This window comes from Mus caroli, unplaced genomic scaffold (genome assembly GCF_978045245.1).
Source record: "Mus caroli unplaced genomic scaffold, Mus_caroli_1 scaffold_17, whole genome shotgun sequence".
NCBI classification, from domain to species: Eukaryota; Metazoa; Chordata; class Mammalia; order Rodentia; family Muridae; genus Mus; species Mus caroli.
Window position 1 is genome coordinate 87,724,194 of NW_028227272.1, and position 15,010 is coordinate 87,739,203.

The 15,010-nt window shown below is 47.9% G+C and overlaps 1 protein-coding gene across 1 annotated transcript in view; it reads right to left on the minus strand.

Annotated features, from left to right (window-relative positions):
* Urb1 (URB1 ribosome biogenesis factor) overlaps window positions 1-15,010 on the minus strand; it is a 60,426-nt gene that overhangs the window by 29,969 nt on the left and 15,447 nt on the right. The window contains exons 9-18 of the mRNA XM_021184858.2: window positions 12,909-13,104; window positions 11,286-11,423; window positions 9,091-9,264; window positions 8,263-8,392; window positions 7,508-7,624; window positions 6,277-6,389; window positions 3,524-3,643; window positions 2,257-2,373; window positions 1,728-1,866; window positions 415-585 (exon numbers count right to left, since the gene is read on the minus strand). Coding sequence (XP_021040517.1) covers window positions 415-585; window positions 1,728-1,866; window positions 2,257-2,373; window positions 3,524-3,643; window positions 6,277-6,389; window positions 7,508-7,624; window positions 8,263-8,392; window positions 9,091-9,264; window positions 11,286-11,423; window positions 12,909-13,104 — 1,415 coding nt within the window. The remainder of the gene's footprint in view (window positions 1-414; window positions 586-1,727; window positions 1,867-2,256; window positions 2,374-3,523; window positions 3,644-6,276; window positions 6,390-7,507; window positions 7,625-8,262; window positions 8,393-9,090; window positions 9,265-11,285; window positions 11,424-12,908; window positions 13,105-15,010) is intronic.

The following is a 15,010-nucleotide window of genomic DNA, read 5'->3' on the forward strand; positions in this document are numbered from 1 at the left end:
CACTTCCCAGAAAACCACCACCAGGAAAGCCACCTGGCCTGTTCTGGCCTATGACAAGGTCTGGCAGGAAACAGACTTTTTACCCTCAAACTATTGCCATGTGGGCTCCTGGCTGTGGTGAAGTGTGGGCTCTCCAGACTGCTATGATTTGTGAGTGCTCTCAGGTTTAAGATACTCAGGAAACCCAACACAGCCAAGAATCGTCGCTACCCTGACAGCAGGACTGAGTGCTGGTAAGAAAACCTCAGCTATGGCTGTTCCATGGAGCTGTGTAAACAGAGCCTTCACATCCACCCTGTGCTCTGAGCTACAGGGTATGTCCATCACTGGAGAATCTGACAGCTGGCCCTTAGCACTTCAGCCCCCAGCATTCCCAACCCCAACACCACAAACACCCTAACCATGCACAGGTACCTGCTTCACATTCTGTCCCAAGGAGCAGCTTGTTCCTGGCTTCCAGAGCTGCAGGGACCAGAGCACTGAAGGGGAAGGTGAGCAGAATCATGTCCTCATTTAACAGGAACCCAATATCCTCGTCCAGGCCCTCGCTGCCTTCCACCAGGACGTCCACCATGTCCAGCACATCTGAGACAGAAGAGGGGAGGCAAGCTTAAGTAGGAGCCATCAGAGGATCCTACTCGAAACAGTCCAACACAGGGAGAGGCAAGAGAATGTTTATAAAAGGAGAAAAACAAAATGAACACATTTTCAGACTTCTCTAGAGGAAAAATGATTCCCAGAGTTTGGGCCTGAACAGGTGAAGACAAGGTCTACAGACTTTATGGTATTAGACAAAGTGCAGGCTACTCCGCTGAGGTGATACCTAAAGCTGCGGAACTTTACCCCAAGTTCAGACAAGCAAGCTGATACCTGAGAGGGCTATAGCATAGACAGCAATTGGGCACCTAGGTTCAAACCTCTTTTTCTCTCCTCCCTCCTCTTTTCCCAGCCCTTCCCTCTCACCTACCCTCCCATGGATATCAACCCGCCTTCGCATACCAACTTGCAATAGGACTAGGTGTATCTTTACCTACTGAGTCTAGAATCGGCAGCCTAGTTAGGGGAAAGGGATCCAAAGGCAGGCAACAGAATCAGAGATGGACCCTTCTCCAGTTGTTGGGAGTCCCACATGGAGACCAGGCTGCACATCTGTTACATATGTGTAGGAGGTCTAGGTCCATTCCATGCATGCTTTCTGGTTTATGGTTCAGTCTCAGTGAGCCCCTATGAGCCCAGATTAGTTGACTCTGAAGGTTTTCTTGTGTAGGCCTTGACTCCTTGGCTCCTTCAATCCTTCCTCCCCCTCTTCCACAAGATTCCCCAATGTCTGCCTAATGGTTGTCTGTGAGTCTCTGCATCTGTTTCCATCAACTGCTAGGTGAACAGGTTCAAATCTTGGGAGTTGCACGGAAGAACCTGTGAGAGCCAAAGTGATCTGGTCTCTGTTCCCAGTTCTCTGAATTGTATGTTAGAGAAAAGCAATACCGTCCTCACCTTAGAGCTGTTAACGAGGTTTCTGACATCTGTCAAGGGTAGACAACACACACACACACGGGAACACAGCGCTAAATTCTTCTTATACGGCCCAGTTTGTAAGTGAGATGGCTTCATTTCCAGAGTGGCTCATCTTTCTCACAAGCAACTGAGCTGTCTGTGCTCTGAGCAAAGCCTCAGCACAAGCCCTGCTCTGTCTAACGGTGACCTGAGGTTCTGGGCATGAGACCTACCATCAATATGGGAGATGGGGATGCTGACATCATCTGCATCTTGCTTCCCCACAGAGGCCTGCAGGGTGCTGGCTTCTTGGACAAACTCAGAGGCTTTGTCCGTGTATGAGTAAGGATTCGTCACCAGTGTCAGTAAAATCTGAACGTAAAAGACAGGTGAAGACAGTTAAATGGCAACAAGAGAAAGCTCAAAATGCCTTTGGTCAGGTAAGAAAATATGAAGTGCCTTTAATAATAATAATGATAATAATAATAATATAATTTTACTGAAAATATTTTAAAAGCTTTTTTCGTTAAGCAATTTTGAAAATATCTCTTCTATTCTGGTTTTTAACTTGGCTTAAATTTATTCTTTCATGAAAAAACAAGCTTCCCAAATAAAATCAAGAAGCACGCAGTAAGAATTGCTCTTTCAGAGGCTAACGTGGAGTGGGCTCTCAAGTCTAAGTGCCTGAGAAAGGCTCCGTGTGGCCCAGTCAGCCGCTCCAGCCGAGCCGCACACGGCTCCATGGAGCTCGCACTTACTTACCCGCTCCAGGAACTGAATGACGGCTTCCTTGCGCTCCTCTGCAGCGCTGTCCAGGTGCTCCAGCCAGAGCTCCAATTCTCTCCACGTGTGCTCGAACACACCCGTGTCCCGAAGGATCTGTTGGCAGTGGAGCCATGGGAAGGTCAGGGCAGAACCTACTTTCTGTCAGCTGCACACGTTTCAGACCAGCGTGCCAGCGTACAGGTGCAGCAGCCCTTCTCCTGGGACAGGACCCCCGCTGCTGAGACACAGGGCCGAGACCACTCCACGCCCCCTGGGGACAGCACGGCTCCTTTCTCACTACTGTGTGCACCCTTTCCTTTCCTTAGCTCCGAGAAGGAGAATGGCCCAGGTGGTTCTTAGAGAACTGGTTTTTCTCTGGATTTCCACAAAGACCAGAGAAGCACGTGTGATCCAACCTTTGACCTGGGGGAACTGCAAGCCTAGGTAAGAAGCCCACCACTCCTACCAAGGTAGAGCCTGGGGTGAGACAAGGCCTGTTTGCCAAATAAGTAACCCTCGTAATGGTCCACTGGTGTAGGGGGCACAGGGGCTAAGTGCTCTTACGGCCCAGAGCCCTGCAGGAGTGTGCATAAAACTCCCCCAACTGCAATGTGTACCTCTGCAGTTCTCAGTCATGAGGTCGGTAAGGAAATGGCTGCACTGGCAGGGACCAAAACAGCCGGCCTCAAGCCGCTCAGGTAAGAAGCTCAAAATGTAGCCTTGCAGCGAAAACCACCAAGTCTCATCTTGGCACTGACTACCACCATTAGTGTTTTTGAGACAGGGTGTGGCAATGTGGCATCAGAACTCCCGAGTCTAGACCACAGGCGTGCATTAGTGTATTACATGTCTGGCTGGTCAAGTGACCTTGGAGGAGTGAGTGCCACATGCAAGAGAGAAGCCAAGGGGACCAAGTCCTCACTCCTGCATCTCACTCTGGGGACACCTGAGATGGGGTGATGGACAAGGTGAGAGGCCCAGGGAAGTGTGGGAAGGAGGGACAAGCCACAGCTCTGCAACAGTTTCCAGGGGACCAGAGTATACACAGAGTGCTTGTCCTGACTGACTTCTAGTTCACCTTTCCGGTCCCCCCACATACACACAGACACAAAATAAACAAATAAAACATTATAAAAAATTTAAATTTACTATACTCCAAATAAAAAAATTCATAAGCCTCTACTGTACTCCTAGCCCATTTTACGCCACCACCACAAGGCCAGCCATGCAGCTGCTTATCAGAAGCGAAGCTGCTACAAGGTACCTTCATGATCAGAAGCTTAGTGGAGGACTTGAGCTGCCAATGGTTGCTATTCACAAACATCTTCATCAGTAGGTAAAACACCGAGCGTTCTCCTCCAATGATTTCTGCCTCGGGGCCTTCCTAGGGTTTGGACGTTATCTCAAATTGTTAATATGCACAAGTAACAAGGGGCAGTACTTGCTGAGCAGACGTGTGACTAACTGCATGCTCAGCACACTGCCAGGCTCATCATGTCAGCTCACTTTAACTACCAATCAGAGAGCAGTGCTGGGATGCTACACGGAAAAGACTTTAGGCACTCATTCAAACCCTCCATCAGCACATGGTAACACGCCGCCGCTGCTGCAGCAGCAACAACACGTAAGCATTTCTAGGGGCCACAGCTCAAGGTCTTCATGTATGTGGCTCACGGAATCCTCCCCTCAATCTAGGAGTGGCATGGCTGTTATCCTATCTGACTTACATAGAAACTGAAGTCCCAGAAGGTAGCAGTGTCCTGGAAACGAAGCTCCCGTGTAGACACTGCACACAGGTGGCTGTGTGGGCTGCATTTCATCAGGGGACCGTGTGAACACAGCAGCCACTCAGTGGACACATCATAAGGCCTTTATAACAGCCTCCAGACTGGGAACACGTGCCTTAGATCAGTGGCTCTCACCCTTCCTGATGCTGCAACCCTTTAGTTCAGTTCCTCATGTTGTGCTGACTTCAATCACAGAACTACTTCGTTGCTACTTTATAACTTTAATTTTTCTAGGGCTATGAAGTGTAATGTTAAGTATCTGATTTCTGATGGTCTTAGGTGACCCTTGTGGTCATTTGCCCCACATGCTGAGAAACCTGTCTTAGAGAGGTGCAGAGCCTCAGAGCCCTGGCCCAGACTCTGTAAAGTCTATGTAATGTGTCATGTCCCTTAGCGGAGAGGCTGATCCTGAATATGACAAAGTTCTGGGGATAACTTGGTCCAGTACACAATGCCCATACAGAAGATGCACTTCAGAAGTATGAAGTGGGTAGAGCACAGAATGTCAGCTACTGGTGTGTGTGTGTGTGTGTGTGTGTGTGTATAGTGCCCCTCCCCCACCCCTCCCCAACAGCTGTGTATTCCTGGCTGTGCTGGGCCTTGCTTTGTAGATCAAGCTCAAAAGATCTCCCTGCCTCTGCCTCTCAGGTGCTGGGAGTAAAGGCGAGCGCCACTACCTCCAGGCGTCAACCAGTGTCCTAAGAGTTGCCATTTCTTTCACATTAAATGGTCTCTTTTGGGCAAATTTTCATGGACAAAGATTGTGTGGGAAACATGTCTTAGTGTGACACTTCTTGTGATACTCAGGATCCAAAAGCACTCAGAGTGTCATGTCACAAAGTGCTGAAGGAAGGACTACGCAGCACTGTGTGTCATTTGCTGTCCCTTCTACTTGATAACTGCTCTCTGCCTCCATGGTTTCTATCACTCTCAAAGTGCTGACCTGATATGCAGATAAGATGGTGCAGCTATTGGTTAGTGACTGGACATTTGAAGAGGATTTCACGTTTACTTGTAAAGGTTTGCAGGGAAACTGAAGTACAGGGACTAAGCTCCTTTCTCCACCCTCCACGTCTCCTCCTAGAGAGAGCAGGTGTCCTAGCTTCTTTCTAGTAATGGCCTGTACACACACATGTGTGAATAGTTGTGAGTGTGCAAGCACATGTGCACACATCCATGCTTGTATCCTCTCCCTTTGAATGATAACTATTATTATATTTTTCTTTTACTAACTTAATGATACATTTGCATTGGTTTACATGTAAATTCTCCTACTCCTTTGACTCACTGCCTGCTACTCCACAACATATTATGATCTGGATTGCTTTGCTTTTAAGGTGAGGTCCAAGTTTCTTTTATTTAAAAAAAAAAAAAAAAACGTATGAAGGAGAGGTAGCTCAGTGGCTCAGTGCTTAACTGGTACATGCAGGCTTTAGGTTCTATCCCTAGCACCAGTGTAAAAAAGGACCATTTTTCTCTCTTTCTAAGTGGAGCCCAACTCTCCCGGTATGAAAGTCTATCAACATACAGCACGTCACTTCAGGAAGGAGCCAGCTGAAGGCTGACAGGAGGACTGTGGGCAGCACTACCTGGGCTCAGTCCCGAGCTATAGCACTGCACATGTGTCCTGAACTCTCTCTGACCCCAGCAGCCTGCTGGGCATGGTATGGGTGGAGCAGCCAAAGCACTTTGTGTAACCTGCTATCTTGTAAGTCCTTATGCAATTATGAATTGTCCTCAACTCAGAAAGAGAGCATCATGCAAATACAGACACCTTTCTGAAAATGCTGTGTATAAATGTCAGCACGCCTTTCCATGCTACTGGCTCTCTATAAACAGGCACACAGGAGCCAAGCCACTGTACGGCCTGAGGCACTCAGAAGCACATGTAATCTTGCTGGTCATCCCTCAGTGCACAGGAGGGACAGCATCGAGGGTTAGAGGGCACAGGTGAACATCTGGTGCCTGGTGACCTTCCCTACATGAGTGAACATTCTGGCCCTAGAAAATGCTACTGAAGACATGCAAACACTGTGCCCAATATCTGCCAGCATTTCTGCCAGCCAGCTCTCTGCTAGCACAGTGGTGTTCCCATCCTGGCTACTGAGTTCTTTCAGGGTGAGGTCAAAGGGAAAGCGATGTGCTTTATTTCCAAGTGTGTTCACTGACAGAACTGTGAAAGCCAGCCGAGCACACTTGCAGAAAAAGACTGGAGATGTCCGACTCCTACCTGTGCCTTTAGCCACAAAAACTTGTTAGCAGGCAGTTCCAGGGCCACCTTGAGCATGTGGTGCTGCAGGATGGGCGGGACCTCCTGAGGAGGGCCCTGCTCAGAGATGATGCCTGCAGCCAGAGATCAGGAAAACACAAGATTACCCAGAATTGAGACCCTGACTCAGAGAAGAAAAAAAGATATAATTTGTTCCCTGTGTTCCATGCTCCCTAAGGCTGTGGGAAACATTCCTCTCTTGACACCCCCTACCTGATGACTATGGGGATTTGTCAACCAAAGTCCAAATTGTACATGCCCAAAACAACCCTTGTCTGTCCCTTAGCCAATTTTAACTATAATTATAACTGAAGTCACCATACTAGAGCATATCATGCTACCTCTAAGTGTGGTCCCGAACTCATGACGCTTATATCACCCCATTACACTATGCAGAGAACAGGCCCTATTATCCAAGCCATAAGTATTTTGTGGAGAGAGACTATGGCCGCCAAGCCTGACCACTGACCCCGTTCCCTAGCCTGTTCTCTAGAGTCCTCTCCTGCTTGGGAAGGATACTGCTACTAAGACCTACACGGCCGTATCTCTGTAAATTTCATGTTCACGTGGAAAAGACAACTTTTCACCCTTGATGATTAAAATGCTAATTACAAGTCTTGAAAATAATTATTTCAGTAACTTATATAAATTCCAAGAATGGTATTTTTGCAAGTCATCTGTAGGCCCAATTATAACGTCGATTTTATTAGGTAAACTTGATCATCAAGGAACTGTGTCCAGACCAGCATGATGATAATTTATACAAGATGGCTTGAGCCTGACTCACTCAAGTAAAACACAATGTAGCCATGCACACTGCACCTCTGTATAAACAGGATGGCATGTCCCTTCTGCAGGGCTCTCCTTTCTTCTGTCCCCTTGCACCCTTGCCTTGGAGTAAGTACCAAATCACCTAGTTTGGGAGCAACCCTGAGCATTGCCCAGGCTGGTGGGCTTTTCTCCACTCTCACTGATATCCTATGTGTTCAATAAGTATGTAATATGGACTCCAGCTAGCAGAGAAAATAGTGGGACAAATAAATTATGATGGCAGATAACATCTGCTGATAAACTACCTACACTACCCCTTCCTGATCCTCAGCTCCTAGACTCTTGCTGCAGTTTATTGGAGTGTCCTTTATCCCTACTGGCAGGAACAGAGGCGGCTCACATGCAGTCCCTTAAGACCCACCTTTTAGGAGCTTGCTGAAGTCAAAGTTGTACTGCATGATCACGTGGGGAACGACCTGCTGGTAGAGGCATATGACTTGGAGCAGAACTGATTTCAGAAGAATTGTTTCTGCATCATCTGCACCAAAGGGAGACAACATGCGTTAGGACAAATATGTGTCTTTGTCCCTGATCAGGTAAGCATCCACACTACAGCCCTAGCCAACTGCATACATACTCAGGCTACAGAAACACAGTGACGACACTTCAGGGCCAGTGTGGTAACAGGGTGGATGCTGCTCCAGGGACTGGTCTTAAGCCTTCTTTACTGTGGTAGCCTGGCTAAGCAATAAAGCAAGGCTACCTACCAATATCTAGGCTTCCTGTCCCCATCTAAGCAGTGGGGATACACAGTAAGGACTGCCCTGTAGTGTCTAAATATGGAAAATCATACCTGGCCAATACCATATTTTAACACAAGATGGGCCTTGTAGCCCACTCCATGTGCACAGCAACCAAGAGTCCTTACCCACTCACACAGCATGGGTGGTCAAATCTTCAGAGAGACATGGTGCTGGCATATAAAGACTGAAACTATTTCTGATACTAAAATTTACAATTCTACATAATGCTTCCCCCTAAGCAAAGAAGGATACAAGAATCTTTGTGCCCTCCCAGAGGAGCCTTGACACAGAACTGCTTGAGGATCCTCTGGGGAGCCATCCCGGCTGCCCGACATCTCTGTCCCAGGTCAGCAGAAACAGCTGAGGGTCTCACCATGCTGGACAGCTTTAGAGACAGCAGGCATCTTGCTACTGCTCTTCTTCCCTTTCTCGTGGTCCTCCTTAATCTCTTGCTTTTTAAATGACTGCCAGACCCAAATAACAGTGTTCAGATCTGGCAAAATCTAAGTGTAGAAGAGATGCAAAGATTAAAAATCAATCATCTGAAACACGGCAAGACATCAACGACCTGATGCATTAACAGGGAGAAAGCAAAAGCAAACCAGAGAAGGAACCAAGAGAGGGCGAGAACAGCGCATCCCTGGAAGCTTGCAGTGTATCCCACAACTGCACTCAGTCTTCACTCAAACCAGGCAGTGGGACAGGAGGGACTCTTCTCGGAAACACTGCCAACTACCAACAGGGGCTCCACACTGCTGCCGTGTGTAGAAGCCATGTCTTACAAGCAGAATTAGCCATGGAGAAAACAGATGTTCTCCAGCCACCAACACTCATTCCCTTCTAACTGGAGCCAGAGCACCATCGCACAACATCAGCGTGTGTGCACTTACAGGTAGGGAAAGAAGCACGGCACAGCCTCAAATGCGCCCCAGGTCCTGCTAGAATGAGAACCCCCCCGTTTCCGTGCAAAAGCAAGCCACACTCTGGCCCCTAGCTCGCGCACAGCTCTGTGAGGTCTAAGTGACATCTACAAGCAAACATTTTACCAGCTGCTCCTGGGCACTCCCTGCTAGCCTCTCTATCCAGCAGCTAAGAGGACACAGCCCTCGGCTCCCACCCAATGTCCCAGGATAACTCTTTCTTTCTTCTGTGCTTGGTGAAGGGGTCTGCAGTGAAAATTCAAACCTGGACCTCAACCCACCTTGCCCAAGGCTTCTCTGAAGAGCTGAACAAATTCTTCCATCATCTCAGCTGTGTACACGTCTGAATCTTGCCATGTCTCTTTGTCCAGACAGTGGTCAACTGTTTTTAATGCTCTCTTCAAAATGTCCGAAATAAGGGATAATGCTGAGTGTTTTACAGGTATGCTGTCCAACTGGGAAGAAAAGAGAATTAAAAGTCACATGTGTGTCTCAGGGACAACGGTGCTTGAAGGGCTCTTGCTCTTCAGGTTACTATTGGGGAAAAGCAAAAGAGACGGCAGGACTCTCCACTGAGAAGATGTGACCTGGGGACCTTAGACATCTACTCTATTACACGACAGCAGTTGCCAGCAAGCAGCCCCTGTAGGCAGAGCCCCACAGTAGACCTTGTTCTGCATGTACTTCTTAGTCAGTCCTCCCAGACAACACTCAGCTATTACGTATTATCTGCAGTGACAGCACAGGGTCTCTCCCTAGCAGCCACTTGAGGTCCATAAGAAGCACTCACATGAAGTAAGGCAGAAAGAAGTCAAGAAAACATGGCAGGTTGCTCATGATGAAGACTAAGCAACTTTGAGGACTTCAATAAAATCTGCCCCCAAAAGTATATGCTAAAAGTCTAGTTCCAATATGGTGGTAGTGAGAGGAGGTCGGGCCATTGCGTAGGCTTAAGCTGTGAGTTAACACAGTTCTCATGGCATGAGTTGATTTCTAGAAGCAAGTGTTGTTACAAAAAAAAACAAAAACAAAAACAAAACAAACCTGGGCCAGGATTGGTGGTGCATGCTGCATGCCTGTAGTTCTAGCACCCAGAAGACTGAGGCAAGAGGACCACGTGACCATCAAGAAATCACAAGTGAATAAACAAGTAAACCAGCCCCTCGGTAGTCGCCAGCTCCTTCCTCGCCATGTGTTCCCGCCCACTCGGCAAACACTGTGGCTCTTTTTGCTCATCCATTGCTGCTCATGACACAGTAAGTGGGGCCTCACTAAAGCCTAACTAAACACACGAGGTCACTCAACCTTGGACGTTAGCCCCTAAAAGTTATGCACAATTACACAACTTAAGGCGTTGGAATAGCGACAAAAGATGAGTAACACAAAAGCAACCCACACCACAGACTTCTGACACTAGCCCAGAGCTCCTTAGTTAGAGAACAACCATGAAGTCTGTCAAGGACCTCAATGACTTCAGAGACTCAGTGATTGATGTTCCAGGACCCACAGGTCCTATTAGCAAAAGAGGGTGGGCCCAGTACACTGTGGCAAAAAACAGGAACCCGCAGTGATGTTTCTGATGGAATATGGGGAACGCTACCAGAAATAAAATGTCAATTCTTTTCTAAAGTTTGGTTTGTGTGTGTGCTGTGTCTGTGTGTCTGAGTGTGAGTATAGGCACATGAGTGCAGGTGTCTGTAGGTCAGGAGACAGTATCAGATGTCCTGGAGGTGGAGCTACAGGCAGCTGTGAGCTGCCCAACATGGGTGCAGGGAACTAAAGTGAGTCTTCCAGAAGACGAGCAAGTGCTCTTAGCCACTAAATCATGAAACACACTATAAGTATCACTTTCCCCCAGCACTGCCTGAAAACAGCTGTTCCTCGATGTAAAAGGAAATCTAACCCTGGTCTATTAGGCCCTTGAAAGAATTAAGAGATTGGCTGAAACTTTTGCCACTATTTCCAGATATCCTGAATGAATGAAGTCTTACTGCAGCTTCTTCCCTTCCTCTAACATTTCCCACATCCACACACCCTACAGAAGTGCAGAGAGACAGGGGTCCCCACAGTATGCTGAAGCAGAGCTGAAGACACCATGCTAATCAGTGCCAGAAGAAATGGCTAACCCCAGGTGCACAGTTGCCCTCATTGGTGACTTCAAGCCAAAGCTCTGTCTGACAAAACAGTCATATACCATCAGCAGGTGTTTTCAGGGACCACACGCCGTAGATGGCTCTGCAAGAGAAAGCTGTGTGTGTGTGTGTGTGTGCTTTGCCTGAATGCATGTATATCTGGCACCACATGAACCACATGTACATACACTGACAGCAGAGGCCACAAGAGGGTGTCTGATCCCCTGAAACCGAAGTGACAGATGGTTGTAAGTCAACACTTGCTGGGAACTGAACTTATCTTCTCTGGAAGAGCCAGGCCTCTTAACCACTGACTGAGTCATCTCTCTTTCCCTGTGACTTACATTTAATGCCTGAGTGAACATGATCTTATTGCACACCAGAGGCACTGTGGTCACCATCACCATCGCCAGGAGCCTTGGCAATGGGATAAACTCTCTGGTCCAAAAGGCCGGGGAAATCTCTGGCTGGGCCTCATAGATCTACAAAAGGAAGAGAGAGACTGAGTTACAGATGGAAGAAATACTATGTGTAAGTCCCCCAAATCCACTATATATCACTACACAAACTGCTAGGATGTCAAAGCTGGACCTCCATGAGAATACTAGACACACAGTAACCAAGCTACACCGTAAGAATTCAAGCCAGTCTATAACATCACACAAGTGCCCCTTCAGCAGCATAGGGCTGGAGAGCAATAGAAGCAGTTCCCAGAACAGAGCTGGCACAGGGCAGCTTTTCTATGCTCGGCCAAGATGAGTGCTTCTCACGGGACTTAGGAGGCCTGTATTCACAGGTGCTCTAAGGAAACCATGAGTCAAAAGGCCAATCTGAGGCAGAAGCCAACCATCATGGAAATGTCCCCAACTGAAGACCATAAATCAGAGAGGAAGCGAAGCCACACTAGGTGTCACTACTATAGTTCTACTTGTTTCATTTATAGTTAAGTGTGATCTGCAAATCCAAGACCCACAACTCTCTGAACACCAATATGATGTTCAAGTTTCTTATCTTAGAGCATTTCAAACTTCAGATTTACAGAGCTGCCTCAGTGAGCAAGAGCACTGGATGCAAAATACCACGCATGACTGTGTGTACTGGCTGGTTTTGTGTGCCAACCTGACACAGCTGGAGTTATCACAGAGAAAGGAGCTTCAGTTGAGGAAATGCCTCCACGAGATCCAGCTGTGGGGCATTTTTTCAATTAGTGATTGAGTGCGGAGGTCCCCTTGTGGGTGGTGCCATTCCTGGACTGGTTGTCCTGGGTTCTATAAGAGAGCAAGCTGAGCAAGCCAGGGGAAGCAAGCCAGTAATGAACATCCCTCCGTGGCCTCTGCATCAGCTCCTGCTTCCTGACCTGCTTGAGTTCCAGTCCTGACTTCCTTTAGTGATAAACAGCGGTTTGGAGGTATAAGTTGAATAAATCCTTTCCTCCCCAAGTTGCTTCTGGGTCATGACGTTTGTGCAGGAATAGAAACCCTGACTAAGACAGCTGTGCATGTTCTGCAGCCCCAGTGGTGTGTGGGGAAGACACAGGAGGATTGCCATGCTCGCAAACAAGCTTGTAGAGATTATACTGAGTAACAAATCCCACTCCACCCCTACCCACACAACCCCTCCTGGTCACAAGCATTCAAGAATGGGCTAGCTACCCGGATAGTCACACCACTCAAACACTGCATTACTTCCTGCAAGTTCTAGTGTTCTGTTCAGATGCCACTGATATCAGCCTCAATTGTGACTCCCAAGGATCAGAAATGAGCTCAACTGAACCAAGAGGGAAAATTCCAAATCCTGCTCAGTGAGAAACCAATGCTGCCATAGCCAAGGCCACCAAATCCCATGGTCTCCAATACCCTGTCCCTGAGCCAGGCTTCAGTGCTCACCCCAGCAGACCAGCACGCGCACTGCACTGGCTCCAGTCCTCGGACGGCCCTACCCGCCAACAGCTTGGCTCAGCTCTGTACCTTGTTTAGCAGCTTCACGTTGTTTAGCCAAGTGGACTTCACTCTTGGGAGAAAGGAAAATGTGACTTCCTTGAAGTATTTGGTCAGCAGGTCCGGGCACACCTTCAGAATGCTCACCACAAGTGAGGCCACCAGCTCATCACCAGCTGCAGTTTTCAAACTCAACAAGAAGTGCAAGAGTGTCAGGTTGCCTCCTCTGTTAGGACAGAGACAAGACCAGAAAGGTCAACAAGACAAGTTTAAATACACTGAGCACTGGAGTCACTTTCAGAGACACACAGTCACATGACAGTGAGTACACTCTCTCCAGGGTACCCACCCGACAGGGTATGCCTTGGCCTGAGGGGACACAAAGGGCTTTAATCTCCCTCCTTTACTTCTGAATGGCTGAAAAGGTGTCTAGTTCACCTCACTTGGCAGTTGGAGCCCTAGGGAAGGAATCCTATGGGAAAAGAGTCATGGTGTCCCCAAATAGGCGGAGCATCTTCAAGCATAGGATGAGGATGAGAGTAAAGCCAGGCATGGCAGCACATTTCTGAAACTCACGCTGTTCAAGAGGCTGTAGTGGGAAGGCTGTTTTAAGTGTGCAAGCTCTAGACCAGCCTGGGCAGCAAACAAAAGCCAGCAGGAAACCCTGCTGACACTAAGCCTCCCAGGGAGCCCCGACCCAGGATCTTGTAAGCTGAAGCTTCAGGCTCCATGCTTCATCTGCCCTGAGCCTTAAGACTACTCTCCACAGCTGCCTGACCCTGGGTGGTCAGAGCAGCCAATGTACCCAGGCTTTGCTGTCTGCTCTTAAATGGCTCCCTAGATTGTCATACTATGGGCTACCACCTACCCTTGACAGTTATAGCCATCTGTCTTTGTCTATCATCACTTCAGGTCACAACAGCAGTGCTGGGCAGTCACAGAGACTGGCCTGTCAAGCTTGATCTACTACTTGGCTCCCACAGAAAAGGCTGCCATCCCTCGCTCTATGCTGGCCCCTTGTCTTCAGTGATCACTTACGGTATGGCAGCCACCATCCTGGACAATGAACAGTCTCTGCTCTTACTTCTCATCAATCAGACTATGAACAAAGAAATAACTACACCTGGTGGTGAAAAGCCACAGAAGTCTTGGCTAGGCAAAATGAGTGACAACAGAGGGGCTATCTTAACAACAGGATTATCAGGGTAAGCTTCCCTGAAGTGGTGGCACTTGTATGGGGACCAGAAGAAATAAGGGGATGAGTCCTATGACTGTCGGGGCAACCTGCTTTGAATTCCTCTGCTCTTTCCACTTCCAACAGCGCACTGTTCCCTCCTCAGCCCCTAAATACAACACTTAGTGTCTGCCAATAGCTTCAAAACTTCCACATCAACTACAGTTTTTGCAAACTTATAAGCACTTCAACTGATGCTCTAAATGCTTACTAAGTGACCATCTTTCTCAGGGCATAGTAATAAAAGGGGAATCACCTAGAGGCATGTAAGTAACAGTAACAGTTCTAACATCGTACCAAATCCTAAAATCCTTAAGTTGCACCTTAATAGGAAAATGACTTCATTCTGATGAGGAAAAAAAGCTCCTATTAAGTCAGGGCTAGAGATACACTCAGGTGTAGGGGCCTTGCCTGGAAGGCTTAATGCCCTAGGTGTGATTCCCAGCACACAGAATAAAATAAAAATAGAAAATAATATTAAAAGATAAAATAAATGTAGTAAATTTAATCAGAATACCCTTAAAACAAATCTATAGTCATAGGCAGATTTCCCACCATGCCACCAAGCTGAAGGTATCCGTTATGTCCCTACAGCTGTAACTCCAGTTACAAGTTAGAAGTAACTGAATTCTTTTGTGCTTGTTCGCTTGCTTTTTTCGAGACAGGGTTTCTCTGTGGAGCCCTGGCTGTCCTGGAACTCACCCTGTAGACCAGGTTGGCCTCGAACTCAGAAATCCGCCTGCCTCTGCCTCCCAAGTGCTGGGATTAAAGGCGTGCGCCATCACTGACCGGCTTGTTTGTTCAGACAGAGTCTCTTTACGATATAGTTCAGCCTATCCTGGAACTTCCTATGTAGTCCAGGCTGGGCTTGAACTCAGAGAGCCATCTGCCTCCCAAA